General features: G+C 49.4%; 1 protein-coding gene across 7 annotated transcripts in view; it reads right to left on the bottom strand.

The window, feature by feature from the left end:
- Positions 1 to 25,049, bottom strand: part of HSPG2 (heparan sulfate proteoglycan 2) — a 1,237,996-nt gene that overhangs the window by 826,447 nt on the left and 386,500 nt on the right. For all 7 annotated transcript variants that reach the window (XM_069610942.1, XM_069610946.1, XM_069610944.1 and 4 more), the window contains one exon: positions 18,147 to 18,343. In XM_069610942.1, coding sequence (XP_069467043.1) covers positions 18,147 to 18,343 — 197 coding nt within the window. The remainder of the gene's footprint in view (positions 1 to 18,146; positions 18,344 to 25,049) is intronic.

Below are 25,049 nucleotides of genomic sequence, written 5' to 3'. Positions count from 1 at the left end.
ATCACTTAGTTAAAACCCTCCTCCCATTGGCAGGTTTTCAGCCACACAAGAGATTACATTAACAGGCCAAAATAGTATTTGGCAAGTGTGCAAGTAACATGGACAGCCCTCAAGGCCAGGAAGCGTGATTGAAAGACCTTGCTGCGCATGGCTCCAGCTTTTGCGTCTCCTGGTCTGGGACAGGGAGAAAAATGTAATTTCTCCAGCATGGGGTCTGGCATGGATTCACATGCTCATGAATATTCCCCGTCGTCAGGCTGGGAATCCTCGGTAAAGAAAAAAACAGTATCAGTTTCGTTTCTGATCTGTCTTTCGTAGTAGTAACCAATCACTGATCTCTGCGTCATACTGACCACAGCCAATGACTGCCCTCTACCTAAGCCCCGCCTCTGGCAGCCATCTTCAGATTTTTACCGCACGTTCAAGTGTTGGGATCCTCATGCTATTGCTCTCGAGCGTTAGTGCTATTTTTTCACGTTTTTTTCTCAAAAACTTCGATTTTCGGTCAAAAGAGCCTCAAGCTCCACCGTTTCTTCATCCGATCAACGGGGACCCGTGTCGGATTCATCTACGCCCCTCCAGGGTGAAGATTTCGTCGAGCCACGCTTTTGGAGGACTCCAGAAGTTTCTCAGGCCCATCTCGGACATGGCCCAGGAGAAGGGAAGCTCTACGCCCGGAAAGCTGTTCAGGGTCTGCCCTGGATGCCAGCTTCAGAATGTCTTTAAGGAGGACGAACACTCCTTTTGTCTGTACTGCCTACATGAGGACAAGACGCACGTGGAGAAGGACTGTGCGTTTTGCGGCAATATGTCGGAGCGGACCATGAAGGACCGCCATCAACGTCTCGCCAACTGGCTGGAAGGGAAGAGCCCGTCAGGCGAGAAGAAGAAGAAATCCGAGCGGTCTTCTAAGACCTTTGAGGACGCCCCGGCGACGGGGGTCCAACACAAGGCCAAGCACCGCGAGTCCGCTGGCACCGGGAGCGCCGAACGGTCGGGCTCTACGGGCGCCAGGAAGGGCGCATCCTCCCCGGCACCATCAACCACGAGCCAAAGCTCTGGTTCGGGTAAGAGGAAGGCGAGCACCCGGCAAAGCTCCTGGAGAGGCCCCGGTCGAGCTCGAAGGCCCCATCGGAGGGAGAGCGAGGCAGTGACCCTCCCCCCAAGGAGAAGGAGGTGAGCGCACCTAAGGTGGTGAAAGCCTTAATCCATCCGGCCAAGGCCTCCATCGAGACAGTCGCGGCGGCCCTGGCTCAGCCTGTGGAGGCTACACCAGTGGTGGCGACCTCGGGGCTCAGAGTCTCCCTGCCACCGCGGAGGGAGTCCTCTTTTATGCCCATCGACAGGACCCTCGTGAAACCTCCGACGGAGAAGAAAAAGGGGGGGCAGGAGGTCGTCGTGGATTCAGCCTCAACCTCTGAGGAAGAGCTGATCGAAGTCTTAAGCCACGGCCTTGGCGTGGAAGAAGACCAGCCCGTCGGGAGGGACCCTGACGTGGGAGACGACGATAATGTCGAGGGTGCCGACGGGGCCCCTGACCGCCCGTCGGAATCCCCTCAACCAGTGCCCCAAGACAACTCGGCGGCCATTTTGTTGGCTATACAGTCCTTATGCTCGGAGATAAGGACGAGACTGCCGTTGCCACCAGCGGAGGAACCGCTCCCGACGGCGGACCCAGAGCCAGGCCCTTCTGGGAGCCCTCCCCCTAAGAGAAGAAGGATTCATCCTCCACCTCCTTTTCAGCCATCGCGCCCTGTTCAGCCCTCCTCCCCGTCCACGACTCGTGGGGATGATACGGGGACTGACACGGCCGCGACGGGTACGGACGACGAGGTTTACGATGAGGATCTGCCGTCGTCACCTCCCACCCGGGCTTCCCCGCCCGACGAGATTGGATCGTTTCACTCCATGATCGCCAGGGCATCCGAGCTTTTCCAGCTCTGCCCGGAAGAGAAGAAGGAAGGTTTCCTTTATCAACGGCGCGAGGCCAAGTGGAAGACGGTCCTCTCCGTACCTCTACTGGAGGATATTTGGGATGAGGGCCTCGCCCTCCTCAAGAACCCATCCACGACGCCGGCTAGAAGGGATCGGTACGAGAAGAAGTACCGGGTCCCGGACGCGGCCCCCTTGTGCCTTCGGGCACAGCCGACCCCGGACTCTGTCGTCTCCGCGGCGGCCAGGAAGAAAGCGGGGCGGGGGGCGCGGCCTCTACGTCTACCTCCCCGCCGGACGGCGAGGGAAAGAAATTGGATACGATGGGACGCAGGGTCATCTCGTCTGCAGCGACGACGATTAAGGCGGCCAACGCCTTGGCTATCGTAGCCCGCTACGACAGGGAGTTGTGGTACAAACTGGCCCCCCTGCTGGACTTCCTACCGGACGACAAGAGGGCGGATGCCCTAGTGATCTTGCAGGAAGGAGAGGTGGCGTCGGACCACACCATTACGATTGCGACGGACATCGCTGACACTGGATTTCGCCAGTTGGGCAACGGCGTATGCCTTAGGCGGCGTGGATGGCTCAAGGCTACTGACTTCCGTCAGGACGTGCAGACCAGAGTCTTGGACATGCCGTTCGACGGAAACAACCTGTTTGGGAAAACAGTGGACGATTCCAGTCAAGCCATCAAGGCAGACACGGAGACGGCCCAGGCTCTTGGGGTTCTCCAGCAACGGCGGCCGCCCTTTCGGAGCGGCGGAGGCAAACAGGGTGCCTCCAAAGGTTCCGGCGGTGGATTTTCCACCTACCGTCAAGCGGCCCGTTCGTCGTCGCAGGAAGCTTACAGGGGACGAGGCAAGTCAGGCGGACCCCGCCGTCGTCGCCAAGGAGGTCAAGGCGGCAAAGCCTCGTCGAAGCAGGACTGAACCGGCCGTGGAGTCGGGCCCCCACCGAAGCACCCCGGTGGGAGGCCGGCTGGCGAGCTTCGTCAGCGTGTGGGAGTCCATCTCCACCGACCGTTGGGTGCTGGACGCCCTAGCCCAGGGTCACGCGCTGGAGTTTCTAAAGAGGTGCCCGCGCGTCCCCCCTGTGGCCAGGAAAGAACATCACGTCCCTCAACTTCTCTTGGAGGTAAAGGCGATGCCCAGGAAGGGCGCCATCGAGCTCGTCCCAAAGAGGCTTTGGGGCTCCGGAGTTTACTCAAGATACTTCCTCGTGAAGAAGAAGACGGGAGGATGGCGTCCCATCCTGGACCTACGACGACTGAACAAATTCATCAAGGCACAGAAGTTCCGGATGGTCACCCTCCAACACGTCCTGGGTCAGCTGGAGGAGGGCGATTTCCTGTCGTTGTTGGATTTGGAGGATGCCTACTTCCATATTCCCATCCTAAAGGGACACCGAAAGTTTCTCAGGTTCGTGGTCCAAGGGCGTCACTATCAGTTCAGAGCCCTTACCTTCGGACTGAGGTCGGCACCCAGGGTGTTCACCAAGTGCCTCGCACCGGTGGTGGCGCAGCTGCGCCGAGAGGGGATCCACGTCCACCCCTACCTGGACGACTGGCTCATCCGAGCGAAGACGAAGGAGCTCGCCGTGGAGCACACGGCAAGGACCGTCCAACTTCTCACGGACCTGGGATTCTCCATAAACTACGCCAAGTCCCACCTGGTGCCCGCGCAAGACGCACTGTTTCTGGGAGCGAAGCTCGACACAGTGTCACTTCTGGCCTATCCGTCGGAGGAAAGGACGAGGGCCATTTTGGGCAAGGTGCAGCGGATGCTGGTTGCGGACGCAGCCAGAGTGAGGTCCATCAAGTCCCTCCTCGGAATGATGTCTTCTTGCATTTACCTCATCCCCTGTGCAGGCTCCGGATGCGCCCGTTGCAGGAGTTCCTGGACGCGCGCTGGATCCAGACGACGGGCAGCTTCGAGGAGAGGATCACTCGACGAGAGTTTCCGACGAGCGATCCGGTGGTGGGGCACCCGCGCGCATCTGACGGCGGGCATGGACTTCCAGACACCCGGCCACCAGGAGACCGTGACCACGGATGCCTCCCTGGAAGGGTGGGGAGCGCACAACGAAAATCTGCACGCGAGAGGCCTTTGGCTCCCGATGGAGAAGTCCCTCCATATCAACGTCCTGGAGCTCTGTGCAGTGTTTTGGGCCCTCAGGTCCTTCCTTCCGTCCCTCAAGGGCAAGGTGGTGAGGATCTTCACCGACAACACCACCACCATGTTCTACATCAGGAAACAGGGCGGAACCAGGTCCCCGGCCCTGTCCAAGGAGGCGCAGGATCTGTGGCATTGAGCCGTCGCCCAAGGGATGTTTCTGGTGCTGTTTCATCTGGCAGGGATAAAAAACACCATCGCCGACTCGCTCAGCAGAGAGCTGCGCTCGTGCCACGAGTGGGAACTACGACAGGATCTAGTGGACCGCCTCTTCCGACGGTGGGGCACACCCCAGATCGATCTGTTCGCGACGGCGACGAACTCCAAGTGCCGGAGGTTCGCCAGCAGGTTTCCCCAGCCGAGGAGCATGGGCGACGCTTTCTCGTTCCCCTGGGAGGGCCTGTTTCTATACGCGTTCCCTCCATTGCCATTGCTGATCCGGCTCACCAACCAGCTCAAGAGGTCACGGTGCAGGATGATCCTCGACGCACCTGCGTGGCCGAGGCAGATATGGTTCCAGGACCTTCTGGACTTGTCAGCGTCCCCGTCAATCAAGCTGCCAGTGGACGCGGATCTTCTCTCCAGGGAAGGAGGCGCCATCCTCCATCACGACCCGAAGTCGCTGAACTTGCAGGCCTGGCTCCTGCAGCGTTAGAGTTTGGAGGATACGACATACCGGCCGACTGCAGAGAGGTTCTTGCAAAGGCCAGGGCGTCCTCAACTCTTAAATGCTACGGACACAAATGGAAGAGGTTCTCTGTCTGGTGCACGCACAGAAGATTAACCCTCTATGGATTACGGCTCCCCAAGTACTGCCGTACCTACTGACGCTGGCCAAGGCTGGACTGGCGCACGCGTCCATCAAGATTCATCTTGCTGCGATCTCCCGATACACCAGAACCACGGGGCGGACGTCTTTGTGGTCTCATCGTCTGGTGAAAGAGTTCATGAAGGGACTGTTCAGATCATTCCCGCCGGTGAAGGCTCCGGCCCCGGCGTGGGAGCTCAACGTGGTGCTGACCAAGCTCATGGGACCTCCGTTCGAGCCTCTGCACTCGGCTCCGTTGAAGTTCTTGTCGTGGAAAACAGCGTTTCTTGTGGCCATCACCTCCGCACGACGGGTGGGAGAGATCCAGGCCCTTTCCTGCAAGGCCCCGTACTTGACTTTTCACGACACGAGGGTAGTGCTCAGGACGCACCCCTCCTTCATGCCCAAGGTGCCGTCGGACTTCCACCTCAACGAACCCTTGGTGTTGCCTGTTTTCTTCCCGTCGCCTTCGTCGCCGGCTGAAAGGACTTTGCACTCGCTGGATGTGGCTAGAGCGCTGAAGTTCTACGTGGACCGCACGAAGTGTTTTCGGAAGACGTCACAACTTTTTGTGAACTTTGGACCCGTCAATCAGGGGAAGGCTCTCTCGAAGGCTTCCATTTCCAGATGGCTCTCCGGCTGTATCATGTACTGTCATCGGTTGGCAAACCGACCGCTGCCTGGCCGTCCGAGAGCCCATTCCACCAGAGCGATCGCAGCTACCACAGCGTTCCTATCTGGTGTGCCCTTGCTGGACATCTGCAGGGCTGCTACGTGGAGGCCGACGCACACCTTCACGAAATTCTACTGCGTCGATCGGGATTCCAGGGAGGAGTCCAGGGTCGGCCAAGCAGTGCTGCGCAACCTGTTCGCCTAAGGTGAGCCTGGTGAGGAGGTAAGATTGCTTGATGTTGAGTTTGATGTAATGCTTAATGTTGAGCCTTTGCCACCTCCCGTGGTTGTGCATGTGTGTACTGCTATGTATTCTTTATTCATGAGCATGTGAATCCATGCCAGACCCCATGCTGGAGAAGGAACAAGTTACTTACCTGTAACTGTTGTTCTCCAGCATGGGTCTGGCATGGATTCACATGCGAACCCTCCCGCCTACCCCTCTGCGGCTCTTCACTTGGTCATACTGCCACTTCACGCGCTACCAAATCTGAAGATGGCTGCCAGAGGCGGGGCTTAGGTAGATGGCAGTCATTGGCTGTGGTCAGTATGACGCAGAGATCAGTATTGGTTACTACTACGAATGACAGATCAGAAACGAAACTGATACTGGTTTTTTCTTTACCGAGGATTCCCAGCCTGACGACGGGGAATATTCATGAGCATGTGAATCCATGCCAGACCCATGCTGGAGAACAACAGTTACAGGTAAGTAACTTGTTCCTTACTTCAAATCCACCGTAGCGTTTTGTACTAGCAAACTCTCTGGTGATGGATGCATGGAAAGGAAGCCTGGATCTGAAAGGGTTGTGCCTTGCTTCTTGGCAAGATCCCAGTTTACAGCATGGATCAAAGCTGGCATCTCCCAAGCAGTCAACACAAGGGCCACCACTGTCAGGTTGAATGTTAAATGCGTCTCCCATAGAGGACACTTGTCCCAGAGGTCGGTAAGGTAGCACTGGGTCTTCGGCCTAGTGGGGGCACACAACCACAGCGACTACCAGTTTTGCTATGGTCTTAATAGAACCAAGAGAGCTGGCAAGGACTGGTGTGGTAAGAATGTCCAACTCTGGGGACACACCCAAGCCAGACGCCTCCTGCAAATGCGTGGCCAGATAAACCAGATGCTCCCCTTCACTGTGCATCTTCTCATGGCAGTCCAGCCCCCCACCAGAATAATGGGTTTACAACCCAAATGAGATGGGACCCCCTTTCTTAGAAATCTTCAATAGGAACTTCCCCCGCGCAAGCGAGATATGCTCCTTTGAGTAATCAGATTCTGGCGCTTAGGCGGAGCAGTGCCCACCACCGGGACTGAACGAGCAGGTATGCAGTCCAAAGACGAACCTCTGCTGGATAAGTCAAGTAAAGTGAGGTGTGTCCTTTGGATGCTGCCAGCGCCAAGGCCAAATCCACTGGCGATGGGGCATTGGCTTAAATGCCAGAATCGGGTACCTAAAATTCTCAGACTCCTCTGGAGTAGAGGTTTGAGTGGGCAATGGATCCTGCAACCTAGACGCTGATTTTGCTAAGGCATCCATGGAGCAGGTGCAATGACTACTTCTTGGGGGCATAGGAAGAAGACTGGTATAAGACTAGTAATGATGGAGCAACGCCTCTCCTATACTACTTATTGTGCTTTCAGACTAGAGAATGTTACTCCACTGGCTCTTTTACTGCAGCCTTTAACTCTGCACCGGCGGACTTGGAAGATGTTCTCATACCACCCTAGTGGTAGAAAGTGAAGCGTTTTGATTAATCTCCTCCCGTTTGTTCCTCCTTGCCCCCAAAGTGCTTCAGAGAGCATAGACGGGCAGGAATTGACCCCTCCTTGCCCACCCCTTCCACACCACTATTACATTACTCTCGACAGCAGTAGAGACATGCTATGGTGGATTGACACAGACATTTGTTTCCCCTCAATCTAATATGACTTTAAGCCTGAGGCCATCAGAGTGTTAGGCTTAACAATAGTAAATTAGCAAAGCTAAGTGACATTGCCAAAGCATACAGAGTGCGTGGAAAACAGGAACTGAGTGTGATGCTGGAAATGCATTGGAGGCACAGGGCCTCCGTGTCCTTGTCCTGTAGTCCTTTTTCATTTGTGTTCTGCATTGTTTTCTGCCCAGGAGACCATGTGGGACTCCTGGCAGTGCAGCTCTTCCTGTTTTTGGTTTGGTGTACAGACCCATGGGATACCCTTATGGCACCAATGGGAGGGGGTACAACTCTGTGCCCCTAGTGTATGTTTTTGGGCACCTATGTGTGGCCCACATAGCAGGGTATGGGCTGGTGGCAGCTCCATTCTGAATTTGACAGGTGCTCGGAGCATCCTCTATTCTGGGATACCCAGGCCCTGCCATTGGAATCAGTCGATTCCTAATAGGAAACAAGATGGCCCCTGTGGCCTCTTGCTTTCTATAGCCTGTTACCTTGTTTTCCCAAGGTCCTGGGAAGCCTTAACTCTGTCCCTTCCCCCTGACTGGCTGTTAGGTGGAAGTCCATATATGGTGTTGTTGTGAAGACTGGCTGGCTGGAGCCTTCCCAGTGACTATGTTGTGGGTACACCCTGTGGGTGGAACCTGGGTGAATGGAGTGTGTGACCAATATGCACTTCTTGTTGTGGCTGTCTGGTTTCTGGTGTTTGAGACAAAGACTGAGACAGCCCTGCCCGAAAATGGCATGAATGCAGTGTGTAGTGTTGAATGGCTGGGTACTCGTCACAATACACATTCCTTGTTGTGAGGTCCTGAGAGGGAGGAGAATGGCCTGAATGCACTGTATGCCCGATTGGCTGACTGACTGCTGAATGCCCTTCTGAGTGATTGGTTGCCCGAGTGTGACCCAGCAGAATGAATGAGAGATCAACTAGTATATCTGGGGGCCTCACTGCTAGAATTCATTCAGAAGCTGGAGTTCAAACTAACATTGAAACTGAAGCCGAATCTCAAAGCCGAGCCTGAAGAAGAAGGTTAACTGCTGTCTTCCTTTGCCGAAATCCGAAAGCTGTCAAGACTGATCCAAAAGAGGACCTGATTAGGCGCCCTCTCCCCCCCATGCTCCGAGGGACCATCGAGCACCACCAACCTTCGCCAAAGCACCCTGAAGTCAGACCCTTGACAGGCTGCCAACCGGAGACGGGGACCACCGAGGAGAACGAAGATAAGCACCGGACATTCCGTCCACTGCCACCGACCAGTGTATGCAGGTTCGCATAACCGCTGGAGGCCCGTCAAAGCCGTGTTGCCCAGGTGAGGGGACCGCTTGACGTTGTGCCATTGACGACTGGAGCTGCACGCTCCTTTCCCTAAGACATTTGATTCACGGATGCGCTCGTCCGCACCGCCGCCCACCTTATCCCGCCGGAGAAGGCCAGGCCATCGACGTGCCGCGGAGCATCTAACGGTGGGTTTCACGCCACCCAACGAACATAGAGACGCATGACTCCTCGATGCCCTTGCTGGGCCACAGTTCTTCACAAACTCTTTGCGGTCCTGAACTATCGACATCGAGGTGCCCCGCACACCTCTGCCTTGCAGGATGTCTTCGAATCGTTGTCGACGAGCACCGCTGCGACCGGAGCTGCCGAGTTCATTTTCTTTGAGGGATCTCAACAATCCGTGGCTCCTGCTTTAAAGGGAGCCGCTCAAGAAGGTTCAGTCGACGACTCATCATCGAACTCTGCTATTCCAGGTACATTGGTGTGGTAGAAACATTATAGAAGGAAATAAGACTTCTAAAACAATATATGGACTGGGCTTGTGATATATTCTTACTTTACAGGTTTCCCAGGTGGGGTGAGGATCTCCACACAGAACCGTGTCTAGTGTTAGGGGCCAGTATTCTGCCAATTGTTCTAAACCAACTGCTTTCCTCCTATGTCTATTGTTGGTTACCTTTATTAAGTGATGTGTGACATTTTAACCAGAGTACAGTTGATGCACTTAAATTAAATCTGATAATTGTGGTACCACATAGAACTGTATAGATTTGCCATTGTAGATTAACTGAGCACAAAGTGAGTTATTGCAATTGTGTATATAACCTTGAACCTTAATTAGATAAAGATTGTTTTAACTAATACAGTGTGTGGACATTCCTTTGTGGGGGCTTGGGGACTACAGTGTACTTCAGAACCAGCCTGCATCACCTCCTGCGAAGCTAGGCCTTGATTGCTCGACCAGCGGTACCCTATAGAGAATCTTGGCTGGGGTCCTCTGTGCCTCTCCTCTGCCATATAGAGAGCAGGATTACAGACACCCCCTCCAGTCTTTAATCTGAGGTCATGTGGTGCAGTGACAACATACTGGCCCCATCCCGTCCGGTGTGCAAGAGAGCTAGCAGGAACCGAAGCGGAGCCGCGTTGTGCCACTGGGCATCTGAAAAGATTTATGAAGCCAGCTGGTGCTGGAAATAGAACATACAAGATAAGGAATCTGTAGGAGGAACAAGTCCATTAGGAAACCTATCCAGATTACGGGAGCCTGAAAAACAAGAGTGTGCAACCACCATCAGTAAGGGGGATAAAGAAAGAAAGATGGACAATTTGAATTAAGACTGAGAAAGCAACAGAAGATATATAACTTTTATTAGACAGAGTGTACCCTATCTGAAACAACTTAGATACAAGAAAATAACTTTGAGGATCACATAACTTTGGGGATAATTTAACACCTTGAAGGAGAAAGTGTTTCACCGTTTGGTTTCCAGAAATAGGGAAGGAATGGAAATGTTTACAAGAGATGTTCTTCGGTAACAGGAGAAATTGAAACCCTTACTTGATGTAAAGGCTGGCAAGAGTATCGTGTGGTGCTAGAAAAGGAACTTATGAAACCCTGAATACAGGAAATATCCACTGGACCAGGCAGACGCCCTGGTGAGGCTATTGGGCAAAGCCTCCCATTTCCCTTTTAATTAGATGTGTTTTTTTCCAAAGTGGTAGGCCCAGTTAGATGGATAGGATTCAGACCAAAGAACTTTTTTGGACTTTAAAGCACACCTTTAGCTTTTATTTTTAAGTTTGTCACCCGACTCCTTTAGGTTCGTCACAAAACATACCATTTATTAGACTGTTAAATCTCTAAAAAGGTAAAGTAAAATGTAAGCATCCATCTCTAAATCACCCTTTAAGCACATACATAGACAGCGGGTCATCGCCAAGGTACATCACCTTGCACTTATAAGCGTAGTAACAGTAGTAACATTTGAAGAATAGTGAAACAAGTATAAGGGTAGACCGTAGAGTGAAGAAAAACAGTGGCATGACTTTAAAACCACACACACTGCCTTATAAGTAGAAGGCACGTTTATCTTAAGTAGTCCCTCCCGACAGGTAAGCAAGCCTACTCCCTATGAAAGTCAATATTCCCGATATCTACTTGTGAGGGAGCTGAAGCCTCAAAAGACGCAGAACAGGCAGTGGCAAAGCCAACAGGTATAGTATCATTAGAAATGTACAAGGATTGAAGTTAGGTACAAACAGTTTAGGGATACTCTCCAAATGCCACACTATTGCCTCCAAATGCAATCACCATGGCGGGTGTGACCTATCAGTTTGGGCTGGACTGCCCCTTTTGAAGTGAGACCAAGCCCCATTTGCATATTGTCTTTCCCCTTCTGTAATGACTAGGCAGGATGATGAACAATGGTCTGGAGGGTTGCAGAGAACAATGCCAAAGGTTAGGATTAATTTCAAATCTTGCAGCCATCACCTCTTTTGTTTGCATAAGTTACCCCAAGTGGGATGGGTATGGCCAGACGTGAGTCCCGAGCCTGCTGGGTGGTGCCCAATGCGGCAGAAACATGTCTGGGGATGCTTGTGGCCTCATGCAGAAGGGATGTGATGTTGCAGTTTGGCTGGATTGCCCCTTTTGGGGTAGGACTGAGCCCAATTTGCATATGGTCTTTCCCCATCTGTAATGGCTTGGCAGGCTGAAGAAAGAATGTCTGGAAGGTTGCCCAGAGCAATGCCCGACGTTAGGATTCATTCCAAACATTCCAGCAATCACCTCTTTTGTTTTACATGGGTGGTGGTGTGGCAATAGGAATGCAAGCTCCCATCCCAAACTCGGATTTGTGGGTCAGTCCAGGTTTTGTGGGTCCTGGGGACATGGGTGCAGTGGCTAGTTTCGGTTTTGGGATTGGGTTAGACTGGACAGTGTTTCTGTTCTCCAGCGGCAAAGTTCCAGATGTCGACAGAAGCCACATCAGGTCCCAAAATGTCAGGAGACCCCCAGGATATTAAAGATGGGTAGCAGTGAACATTGCCCAGATGAGGGGAGTGGCAGGCAACACTTGTGGGGATGAAGACATTGCTCCAAGATGGCCCCTCTTCGTGCAGGAGAGCAGCAAACTGTTCTTAGGCCACAAGCCAACAGCCTGCAGAGTTACAACCTGCAACCTTGGATGGTGACCAATACAAAGGTGGTTCCATGGACGAGGCTAGTCTGCCCACAGGATGGTCCCAGGACACCTCTGAAGGCTTCTGTTGATAGGATCTTTGTGAAGGGGTCGGACTAGTTAGCATTACCAACCCCAGGGTTGGAACACGGAGAGACTTTCGTGGATTGTTAGTGAGGCAGAGCTTCACTGGGACTTGGCTGCGGGTAACGTTGGTCATCTTCGGGCCTTCAACGTATTGCTCCTCTTCTTTGGCGGCTTTCCTCCAGTTGATTTTCTGGGGAACACCTACAGTACAACAATTATCCCAAATTCGAGCTGGAGCTGCTCAAGCCCACAAGTGAGAAGGATCTGCACCATTCAAACTGGCAAGGGCTGTCCAACTGTAGACCGCCTCTTGCCCCACATCTGAGAGAAAGAGAAAGGAGAGAGTCTGGGAAAGGGCTACCCATATATGGTATTTGCTGACCTGAGAAGGGAAGAAGGTGGCAAAAGGCCACTGTGGCTAAATGACAGGGCACAAAAATGCATGGCAAGGCCATTTTGAGCATATGGTAATTAAAATGGCTTTATGGAGGTAAAGCATAAAAGTTCTTGCTGTAAAAAAGAAAAAACATGGCAGAAAAATATACGTTGGCATCAGCCCATCCTGGACACATCAAAAATGTGACAGTCACAAAAGAGTTTGTACTACCCCTGCAGCACTCCACTGTAAGGCGATATGTGCTACAGTAAAACACTCAAGGAATCTCGCAAAGGGGACAGGGTTCCATGCACTGGTAGCCATATGGACTGACAAGGGCACTACAAAAAAGAGGAGTTAAGTGAGGAAGGTAAAGCAAAACGACTTAACCTACCTCCAAAAGTCACGACAGGTTTCAAGCCGTAGAAAATAGTTGGGTGTACATTGATATAAATGGAGGGAAAGCTGCAAAAAGGATTTTCTTTTCTAACACCAATTTTAGCAACGTATAGGAATAATGTGGGGGACGCTCCTGCATTAGATCAAGGCTTGAAATTGTAAATGGGGGCCTCCAGTGATGTGCCCTCAAAGACAGTGAGAACAGAGCAGAATGGAAACACTTCTACCATGCCCATTGACATTCAATTCACCCTAAGTACCCACAGGCAAGAAATAAAAGACCGAAGCCAATGAGAGGAGGATAGAAAGGAAGATCTGACTGAGCGCTCATACAGAATACAAGGAGAAAGCTGTGGAAAGTCCAACAAGCCAGTCGTGCGAAAGAGGGATGGCGGTGAATGTGACGTGTTCAGTGAACAGTCACGAACAAGAGGCAGCGGTGGTGGAATATCATGAAAAGAGGCAGCGGTGGAATAAATGCCAGGTGCTGTGCGCGCGTAGAGTTGCCATAACACTTGACTAGACGGTCGGTATGCCGGGCTGGCGGCAGGTCCTCAGACACCCGAAATTGGATAGGTGGAGTAACAGAGGATGGCCATGACAGTGAGGTGACATTGGGTGCAAATCCAGGCACAGTGGTTAAAGCAACGATTGGAGGATGCTGGCTGCAATTGAGAGGGAAATATCCTACAGCCATTGAGCAACAAAGTGTTACGAGAACTGCCTCGTTCTGTGACCTTCAGGGCCAACTTGCTATTGAGATTGGGAAACAAATAGAATTTGGAAACATTGTGGCAAAATCGAAGACCAGGATTAGAATCCTGGAATGCACGATAATAGAAGCAGGACTTCAACTCTGACTAAACCACCAATTTCAAGAAATCACCACAGGGGCCAGGTCATATTTTCAAATGTAGCAACGAGTTGGTCGATTGCACACCAACTTGCATCTGCTTCCAAAGCCAGAATGTTTGCATGGTTTTCACAGTCCCAGAGTTCACAGAGTTGAGGCAAATCAAACCACGAATAGGTTGCAGGGACTCTCCGTACACTGCCTGACTCTTTAAGGGGTTAACATGGTAGAGCAGTCAAGCATATAATGTCAAGAGGGGAGCAAGATTGTTAAAAGGTACAGAGTAAAACACAGGAACACAAAGGGAGGGGAAATCCACACAGTATGTGTGTAAAAATACACCAAGATTTTCGAAGAAATGAATAGGCATTAAGTTACAGGTGAGTAGGTTTGTAGAGTTTTTACGCGTGGCGACTTCTGACGAAGTCATAAAATGCTCTAGCTAAGCCTCTGTCATATTTTTCAAACTTTAGCAAAACCTCTGCTTTCCAAAGTACAAAGTCAACAGTTCAGGTTCCAAGTCAAACTGGCAGCAGATTCAATGCAAGTCGTGGTTGTGCTTCACTTGAAAGCGATAAGCTTTCTATGGGAATTATAAAGCTCAATGGGACAAAGCCATCAGCAAGTATACGGCTCTAGGTACAAGGAGCTGTCAAAGTCACAGTGCGTCTGAAAATGAAAGGTGTGTAGGAGGCCAGAAGTTGACCCCCAGTTAAGGAGAAGAACCCTAGATTACATTGCTGGAAACTCAGAAAAGAAAACCTGGTGCTCGGGGTTCGTGCAGCTACTCCTGTAGTCAACATTGCAGCCTCAGTGGACAAAGAGATGGAGATTGAGGCCCAGCGGTGCAAGAGAAGTTAGGCGTCTTAGACAGCAGCAGGCCACAGACCATATATTGCAGGTTCTTTGCAGGAGAATCTCCACAGAGGCCCCAATCCCTGCTAGAGAAGTGGCTACATTGACCCGCAGTATCAGTGTTCTCTTTGGCTTGTCCAGCAATGCCATCCAGTGTCCTTGCCCACTTCTCCTGGGCAACAGCCCACTTCCTGCACAGTCAGGACCTTGACAGATGGACCATAATTTACCAGCTCCCTTTACTTTCACTTGGAGGCTTCCCGATTGGCTGTTACATCGACTAACATTTAGCTCATAGAAAATAATTGGGTGCAAGCTGTTCACAACCATGACTTGCGAGGACTGCCTACAATTTGACAGCTCAGATTCACAGCAACTACAAGCTGGTCATCTTGGGTCCATCCTGTTCACTAAAATTAGGTTTCTGTCTGTTCTAAAACCTTAATTGCGAACACTGCAAACTCTACACCTGAACTGTCTGACAAACATTTATTGATTTGTGTAGAAGACTCAATCCTGAAAGGTACTCTCCTGTAGTATGGGGTCAGGTCCCTGGGAAGTAGGAAGAGGGCATTGTTTTGCATAAGGTGGGGGCTGTTTTAGTAGGTGGTTCTGGTAGATTTGGCAGGGGTTTACAGACTGGAAGGAGATGAGATACTGGGGGGAGAGAGCGGTGCAAGTGATCTTGTCTTGCTTGGCCCAGATTTCCTTATTCAGGTCCATGATGTTACGCCTTTACAAAATGGAGGAAATAAATCTAGGAGTTGATTGGGGGTGGTCACCCATTCACTCTATATGGAACAGAGAGCAGCATTCTAGAACAGCTGGTCCAGAACATCTGGGTCCCTTTGAGGCCTTCATCAGATTCAGCCAGAAGAGTTCAGAGAAACAAGTCATGGCATGTTCCAGAAAGGAACGGTGGGAGGAGGTTGCCTCCGTGGCTCAGAAGAGGATCTGCTCTCGTCTCATCTGCGAGTGGGTGCAACCAGAGTGTGTCTGAGCAAAACCGCTTCAGAGCAAGTCATTGTGACCGAGTAGGCACATCCTGTAGCTCACAGCGATGGCATCTATGAACATTTTCCCTTTTTTGTCTGTCGGAGTTCTGAAGTGAGCGGAGTTGACCCTTTACGCAGTTCCTGACCGAGCAGCTTGGGACGAGTAGCTTCCCATGAATAACGTGGGATTGCATTCGGCCGTCTACGCTGAAGAAAAAAAAAATCCCCATTCTGGTAATGCGGATGGGGTGTAAATAAAGACAATTACAAGAACAACTTCCATCTGGCTAAAGGACAAAAAGGAAGTAGCTGTAAATCATTAAAGATACCCTGCCTAGTAAGAACATTATCCAGTAGTGAGGCAAGTCAAAGTCAATACACTAGTGGAACTTACATTTTGGAAGGCCTTTCGTGTTCTACAGTAGAGACTGCTAAAAGCACAAAGCCAGTAGAAGACCAGCCCTATTCAAGGAGAAGACCACCTTATCGTCAGAGGACATCATTCACCACCTCAGTGCTTTCGACAGAGGTGATAAGGTATTGGAGGAGTATTTGGAAGGTAGCAAGTTTGGGTAGGCGGGAAAGGAGGCAAAGGAGGCACTGCCTAACAGAACTAAATACAAAATCTGCTTGTGTTTTTTTAAAAGACCCCCACAAGACCAGACAAGATTGAGAGGTCGGAGTTCGTTATTTTGGTCCAATTACTCTTCCCCTCAAGGGTGTCCAGGGTGAAACTGGAATCTCAAGAGGTTGCAGGCTAGACATTTATATGGGTCTGTGGAGTTCAGCTGCTCCTGCTGAAGCCTGTGCTGCATAACCATTTCTGCTAACTCTATATACACTGTAAAGCTATTTGCTTTTTCTTTATTCTACCTAGAACATTTTCTACACCCTACTCCCATCTTGAGAGTATAGCCACTGACTGGTCATTATGGATACCCCTTTGGAGAGTGAGGCAACATACTGAGAAACCTTACAACTGAGGTTGCGTTAGTCTCCCAGTAGCCTAAATCAAGCGTCTACAAAAGAAACGTCCCAACAGTCGCCACATTCAAGCATTCCCTGAAAAACACTCTGGATGTGGATTAAGCAGTGAATCCTAGACACTCACTAATACACCCAGCCAGACCTGATAATGGCTGCCCTAAACTCTCAAATTAGAGTCGAAGGAAGACCATGCCTTAATGTATACATATTGGTTTGTATGCTCAAAAGGTAAAGCCTCATTGTGTAGTCTCCATTGGAATTCTAAATCCATGTCTCGACTTCAACAGGGACCTGCAGGGAACAAGTCGATTACTGGAATCCGAAAATGGCTACAGCAACGTGCAGATTTCTAAAAATACAAAGTTGCCGTCACCAGACAGCGAGTTACACAAGGAGCCAAACAGGACGACGACTTTACAGAGATGGCAACAGTCACGGACGCATTTCTTTAAATAATTTTGGGGTCCCGCAGACTTTCTGGACCGGCCTCCAATGCCTGTTCCTAATGTGGATGCGCCATTTCGTTCCAAAGGCCTAGTGTGGTGGTCACTGGACCAGTGGTTTAAACCCTGGACTACTGTTCAGAATCATGGTGTCTCTCTGGCATAAGGACATCTAGTGACTTGCCCTGCAGTGCTGTGTCTGGACCAGAGACATGTGACCTTGGATGGGGACATCATTGTGCTTTATTTAACCTGAAGCTGCTGCGATGCCTGTTCGCAGTTGACACCATCTTCCTCAAGTCCCCCGACTGCTTCTGCTTGTGGCTCACAGGCTGAGGTTCTTCTATTATTGATCTTGCCCATCTAGAGGCCCTTGCCTATCTTCCCAGCTGCTGATGTTAAGACACCACTTTACAGGATTGCTCACTACGAGACTGCACCACACCTAGAGCTTTCCGTCGGGTACCAATGTTCTGAATAGCATCTTAGTTCTGTTTTGTCTGTTTAGGTGCTCTGCTGCTGACCCTGCACATATGGTGGACCACCGCAGTGCCTCCAGGTGCGCCTAAAGCAGGGGTCTGCAACCTTTGGCTCTCCAGGTTTAGGCCACAGCCCATATCAACCCTTGCAAGCATTCTCAATGGTGAGAGATCAAGGGAGTCATAGGTTTCAGACTTGTGTGCTACAAAAACCCAGCGCCACAATCTTGAAGTGCATGTTGTTCTGAGGCTGATTCTTTACTTGCCCCCTTCCTTTGGGTCTGTGGCAGTTGTGTCAACACATCCTTGAACTGAAGTGGTCAAATTTGAAATGGGATTTCCATGTCTGATGCACTTCAAAGTTGTCAACGATGAGTGTGTTCTTCAAGGGTTTAATAGGTTTTCAGGAGTGTACGTAGTCAACTGCCAAAATATATTTCGTTTATAAAAAAGAAATCTCACACAAAAAGCTACTGCTACAAAATGACAGCCTCTATCCATTATGCTAAAGACAGCAATGCAGAGTGCTTCATTATTCCTTTATCTGAGAAGCATTGGTGCAATTTCAGTGATGGTTTAATCCACAGCATATAAGGGACTAGACATTCAGACTGAGCAGGAAATTCACTACCACAAGCAGCTTCCATGACCCCTCAAACTTCCCCAAAAAGCAAACCGTGAACAGACCTGCATTCCTCCACGCCATGGGCGACTCCAAGCCTGGTGAACTCCACAGTTGTGGTGTCCATGATCACGTCGCTTAGGCCAACGCTTGCCATCTTGTTGTCATACACAGTTTGAATCGCGATGCTGTCAAGGTTCTGCAGAGTCATCAGCAGGTCCTCTCTCGTCACAGGAGCACCAGACTCATGACGCCAGTTTTCCTGAAAGAAAGGATTGAAGTGGTCATTGACATCCATAAGGACAAGCCCAGGAAAATGATCAGATGGTCCTGAATGTTCAGGAAATCAACTTAATTGGGCGTTTCTCCAGCAGAAGCATTCTTCACACTAAAGTAAAGTAAAAGAAATTGCAATAACAAATGAAGGCAATAATTCTAGCAAAGACCAAATGCAGTCATCTACAACTTCTGGGCACTACCAAGGGTAACCATTAACATATTTGCCTGACAGACATTCCCAAATCCAGTAATCACAGAGGCAACTCCCTCTTCAACCTCAGAAGCCAAGGCCTTGAATCGCAAAATACTGGCTTAACGACAACCCCCAAATAAAACTTATTAATTTAACTACCTACTGGTCTGAAGAAAATAGGGTCTCCATTTTGCAGTGCACTTGCAAGTCGGTCAGGTGTTCAATGGAAATAATACTGAAATCTCTATAAATTAGCTTAAACTATTTTGAAGAGTTCTAGGGTATACAGGTTGTAATTTCTGACTTTTAAGAGGGCAAAGTGGTGAGAAGAGGCATAACTAGACATTTTTTTCTCATCTTCTATTCAATGGAAATGGAGAAAGGTACCATTTTAAAAAGACATATCAAAACATTTTTACCTATGAAACCCTGAAGAAAGAGTAAACAATTAGAGCCACTTCCTCAAGAAGAGGAAAGGGAGACGAATAAAGAAATGTTTGCATGGAGCGGACAAACAACAAGCGATGAGAAGAGGGAGATATACTGAAAAGAATTAAAATATAGAATCCTTATTTAAAAAGGGGAAATAACAGACTAAAGGGCAGCGAGACTAGCAAGGAGCCATCACTAAAAACATTCAACACAAAGAGGAAATCAGATATGCTTCATAGCACAAATGTGTAGGTTAAGTTCTGGGACAAGAGAATGAGTTTGGAAGCACCTAGGGATGGTAGCAGACCAGGACCTCCCAAATCACCAGTCCTGTGAATTAATCACCATCATTGTGAACATATTTGCCTCGAATAACTAAATACTCAAATAATATGTCAACTGAATATATCACAAAACAAAAGAGGTGATGGCTGGAAGGTTTAGAATAAATCTTAACCTCTGGCATTTCTCTGGGCAACCCTTCAGACCATTGTTCTTTGCCTCCCAAGCCATTACAAAAGGGAAAAGACCATATGCAAATCAGGCTTGATCCCACCTCAAAAGCGGTGGTCCAGCCCGAACTGCTTGGTCAGATTCCTTCTGTACCAGACCACAAGCATCTCCAAACATGTTTCGGCCTCGTTGGGTGTCATCACTGAGGAGTAGCTTGGGTCTAAAAAACGGTGGTGTGGAAGGTTGCCCAGAGCAATGCCAGTGGTTCAGATTAGTTGAAAACCTTCCACCCATCACTTTTTTGGTTTCAGTTTGTCTCCCCATGTGAGAGAGGGTATGCCCAGACGTGGGTCCCTTGCTCGCTGCGCCATAGGGAACCAAGCTGCACCTCACGGAGGAGGCCCAACAAAGCCGAAACATGTCTGGGGTGGCTAGTGTTTCTGTGTAGAGGGGACCTGGCCTAGCAGTTCGGGCTGGGCTGCTCCCATTAGTGGGAGTACCTGACTGATTTGCATATGGCTTGACCCCCTTTGCAATGGCGCAGACGGGCAAAAAAACAGTGGTGTGGAAGGTTTCCCAGAGCAACGGCAGTGGTTCAGATTAATTGAAAACCTTCCACCCATCACTTTTTTGGTTTCTACTGAATATATCGGCATCACCCTCATACGGACTTTGCTCCAATTACATTAAAAGGATTACTGGCAACACTTTGCCACTTTCAAAGGGTCCCATACGTCTTGGGGCATGGCAATGTAGATGCTGCTCGAGGCCAAGTGCCCAACATAATGTAAAGAAAGGACTTTCTATTTTCCAATTGTATTTGTGGAAATTAAAGAAACTAAATGGCATTGTTTTGTCTTTGGCTTCTCCATACATTCGTGGATTTTGGCTTTGCTGGAATTAATTTTGAAATCTCTAGGTCAGAATTACATTTTGAAGTGGAATCCTGGAGGAGGAAAGAAAAATGTGAGAGAAAAGTTGGAGGCTAGGATAAGAGGTGACATGAGAGTGATAAGCAGAGATGGGGAATTGAACACAGGAGGGAACCCGAAAGATGTGCGCCTGAAAGGGGCCAGAGGGAAGAGGACGAGAAGACCTGGGAGATGAAAAAGATGTACAGGCACTCAGTGGCAAAGATAAACCAGATCTGTTCTGTGTATAAAGACACTGTTGGCACTGCCTCAGGAGGGAGCGGTACCTTCCTCCGTTTCTAAGGCACACTGGCTTAAAATGTGAGACCCTACCAAGCCTTCTTTGCAGGGCTATTTTACAGTGTAACAGTACCCGTACTACTTAGCAGTGCCAGCATACTTTGGATGGAAAAGTGACCAGAACTTATCATTGGGTCTGCTTTTAAATCGGGGACTTCTGGCGCTTCACAGTAGGCCAGTGGTTAAACTATACATTTCACAGTAACAGCACCTCTCAGTAGGGCTCTTGTATTTTTAGTGAACAGTGCCAGAACTCATCAGTATAGCTGCCATGTTATTAATAGGACAAGTCTGGCACTTCTCAGTTACTGACTATTTACTTTTGAAGAGACAGTAATGGCAATTCTTAGCATGGTTGCTAGATTTTAAATCTTGTGTCGAGTACGCCTCGGCTTGTGCTGCGATGCTTCAATGGGACAGGCTGAGCTCCTGTACTCAACTCAGACAGCACCAGCTCTCATCAGTAGAACTATTATACTCTTGTCTGTGGATCCCTCGACACCGCCTCCAAATGGAATTCAACCAAACGCAGGGTTGCGACTCCGCAGCTGAAATAAAGATCGACAGATCAGAGTCCAAAGGAGAATGATTTCAGAGTGGATGATACGCCCAATAAGTGAGAACGTGCCGCCAGGAGTGAAACTCGGACCCAATGATACAAGTGTGCTCTGTCAGATACCTGCAAGAATGCAGAAGAGAAGCTTGCACCCATTGATTAAGACTATGGTCCGAGATGCGAGCCTTCGACTGGTCTCCATGTTAGGAGACTTGCATACAACCTGTGGTCAGGGTACAAGTCGCACGCACAAAATCATTCAGATAGCTCTCCCAAGACTGAACCTTTCTCCCAATGCATGGGAGTCTGTTCAGAGGAGTGAGACGTGCACTCCTTTACAGAGACTATTCTCTTCGGTGTGAGATTCACATAGAACAAACGCGACTGCCTTGTGGCGTGAGGCTCATGAAAGAGTGACACTTGTGACAAACAGGAAGTGGGGCTATGGTGCAGGGCTTGACAATAATCCAGAGTGAGGCTGTGCTCCTAAATGCGAGACTTACATCCCGTTGTGACAGTTATCCGAAAAGCCATGATTCATCCAATGATTGATGTGCTCTAGGTAGCAGGAGTCGCGCTGAATGAGCGAGACATATACAATCAAGGAGACTGCGCTACAAGGTGCGAGACTTACCCAGAATGAGCGAGTCTGTGCAGTGAGGTGGCTCTGCGGTGTAAATACCAGACATAATAAGAGAAACTTACACCCAGTCAGAAAGAGCTCCACCCAAATCATCCTCTAAAGCCGCAGAGCGCAGATATCCTGTATGAAGAGAATAGAGATGGGCTACATGTGGGAACGGGAGCTATTGAGAGCCTAAAGAAACACGTTCGTACAAGTCACTTAATACATCTGGCGCATTAACTGATGAATGTTCCAGGCACAGTAAATGATGGACAGTCCACCTGTGCAGAGTCACTAATGAGCAAGGATGATGTAGCACAGTCACTGATGAGCAGGCATTCTGTGGGATAACATTATGTAGCACAATTCATGATGGACAGTCCACCTGTGCAGAGTCACTCATGAGCAAAGTTTATGTAGCACATTAAATGATGGCCGGCATTATCTGCACAGTGACTAAAAGCTTAGCGTTTGGTGGCACAGTAACCAACAGGAAATCATGATGGGTCTAGCTGTTGTGCAAGGACTAGTTGACAGCCAATAGAAATTGGTATTTAAACTTTGTGACACAGGAACAGAATGACAGGAAGACATTGGCACTCATACACGGACAGTTACTGTGTGTCAGGCATTCAGGACTCTGATAGCAGGCGGCTGAGCATTCTGTACCATAGTGACTGCTGGGCAGGACTTCCAGGGTAGAAATGGGTGTTTTGAATGTTGCGTCAAAAGATAAACATGGCACTCCATGTATGGGCCAGCATTCTGTGATACATATGTGCGTGATTTCTTACACGTTCATATGTTTACACGATGGGACTCATTTGAAAGTGGTGTCGGCAATGTGTTCTTGGGCACAAGACTCGTAGGCACATGTAGGTCAGTGGTCTAGGATTTTGAGGCAAGAGCATTTTACTCATTACCTTTTAAAGGTTTTATAAACTAGAACTTTAGGGGGTAAATAGTAGTTGACAGGTTCTAGAGTCTTGGGGTGTAGACGGAGGCCCGTCCTGTGGGTCTTCCCTTCCGACACAAGTGTGTGCATGATCTTACTCCTTACTTCCGGTGGATCTAGGCATCCTAAGATGCAGAGCTTCTCAATGAGACTGCGTGGGGACTAGTGCCCTTTGGGGCCATGTGGTCGAATTTGCAGAGTTCTTTGATGACACGTGCGACAGCAGGCAGCATTTATGGGGTACCACGGTAGTCACCATAAGACCTTCCAAAAGGGCATTGCCACCAACCATAGATTTTTTTTCTTTTAAGAGCCTTCTGAAGATATTGACCCGTTTTCCAAACCCCTCTTTGTGGCCGGTTCTACTGATGTACCGGTCTTCACACATCAAGTGTGGGTGGCATCGGAGGGTTGACATGGCCGCGGTTACCCTGTTAGAGAGAAAATGGACAGGTACACTGCTCGCCTGAAGCCTTGGGTGCCTGCAGACTGCCATTTTCTCTAGCATAGGGTTTCTGATCAATGTATTTTCTGGCAAATGGAATCCAACTCAGTTCCCTGGGACAATAATGGTCCTTGCTATTTTATACGGAATTCCTTTCTTCTGTCACATGATGGACGAGGGACGGTTTATCCCTGTGCACATTAGTTATGATGCGTGTTATTTCTTTTGTGACACTGGCCCTCAATAGAAAAAATAGCCATCTGAAAAAAGCATGACAGTGTACACATTTAGAAATCGATTTTATTTTTAAACTATTGTTAATACGGAGCAAAGCTAACAGTTTTCCCTGCTGCAGAGGAGCAACACTGTTGGATGCTGCCATGGAAAATGTTATTGTAATGATGTTTGTGGGAACTTATCAGAACCAGCTCTAATACCAGTGATCCAGATAAGGTCACGTGGTGTAAGCATGCGTCAGTTTCGCACTTTTAGTTGGGAGTTTTTTACTCCGTATTTTCTGTTGCTGTTGGGAGTATGCGCCTGTTTTATGGAGCAAAAGTGCCTGGTGCGCCATATGTAGGATTGTCTAATATCTATGGATTTTAAGACTATATAGTTTGATAAGACTAACTGGTTAAACAAATCTGAGGGGGGGGGTAAACCCATCAGACCAGCTTTTATGTTTTTGTCATTACTGGGGGCCATGCCCCTTAAGCAGAAATCTGGCTACGGGCCTTTTAGCTTGGATATTGTGCGGACTGTTCTGGAACCTCATGAGAATTGAAGTTTCCAAAAGGAAGCATCTGTTTCCCTGCATGCACATTGGAGACGGGCTCGAGTCCAACGTTGACTTCAGTCTCCACGATCTGTGTGAGGGGCTGTAGGTTGAAGCCCTTCCGAAACCATTTGCTACGGACGCTCTTCCAGCATCCATGTGCATTTACCAATCACTGGCCGAACACCAACAATGCTAATCGTTTGCTTGAAGATGGAGTTATGTTATCTCACCAGAGCTGCCGGCGGCCATTTCCTGTCGCCCACTGGAATGACGCGGGAAATGAAACGTTTACTCAAAGGAAAATAAAGGTGCCTCATATGCTGTGGGGACTAATAACGGCGATACATGGTAATCCGGCAGCGTTTGGAGTCTAAGACGGAAAAAAAAAAAATGCCAATTTCCAACATACATTACACCAGCCCCTGAGTGGGCTGGGCACATCAATAGTTGGGGTGATAATGATATTCCCCTGGGGCTAGGCGTGCTGGTACGAGCCACTGTGGGAGTGCAAGCTAGTTTAGCAACCAAAAAAACAACAAAAAAGAAGAAAAAATATGGCTGCCATGGAAACAGCAGAATGGGCCCAACAAAATGGGCTTGAGCCCCCTTTCGCAATCCATTGCAGCCAAGAAAAGCGGAACGAACACGGGTACAAGATCTGGAAAAATACTTTTTAATTTAATTTTTTAAACTTTATTAAACGCTTGGTAATCACCAATTGCAAACGTAGTATATGAGTGATGGCACAAAAGCCGATATCATTCATTTGACACTGGGAAGTTCGAAGGCCCAGGCATTACAATAGACAAGCTGAAGGCGCTATTCAAAAAGGGACAGTTGTGTAAACTCTAGTGTACAACATGGGGGCCAGAGTGCCAGATAAACATCCAGTGTTTTGTTCAGGGGTCTTCATGCAGACGTTGTAGATGTGTGGACGGTGCGCCACACAGCCCGAGGGCGACTACCCAATGGCTGCAGCCAGGGATCCCCACAATCACTAGCCCAGATCACAGCTCGCAGCCACTGTCTCAGTGTCGGGAC

This window comes from Ambystoma mexicanum, chromosome 8, assembly GCF_040938575.1.
Source record: "Ambystoma mexicanum isolate Mex_15411 chromosome 8, UKY_AmexF1_1, whole genome shotgun sequence".
Classification (NCBI taxonomy): Eukaryota; Metazoa; Chordata; class Amphibia; order Caudata; family Ambystomatidae; genus Ambystoma; species Ambystoma mexicanum.
This window is presented reverse-complemented; position numbering and strand designations above follow the sequence as displayed.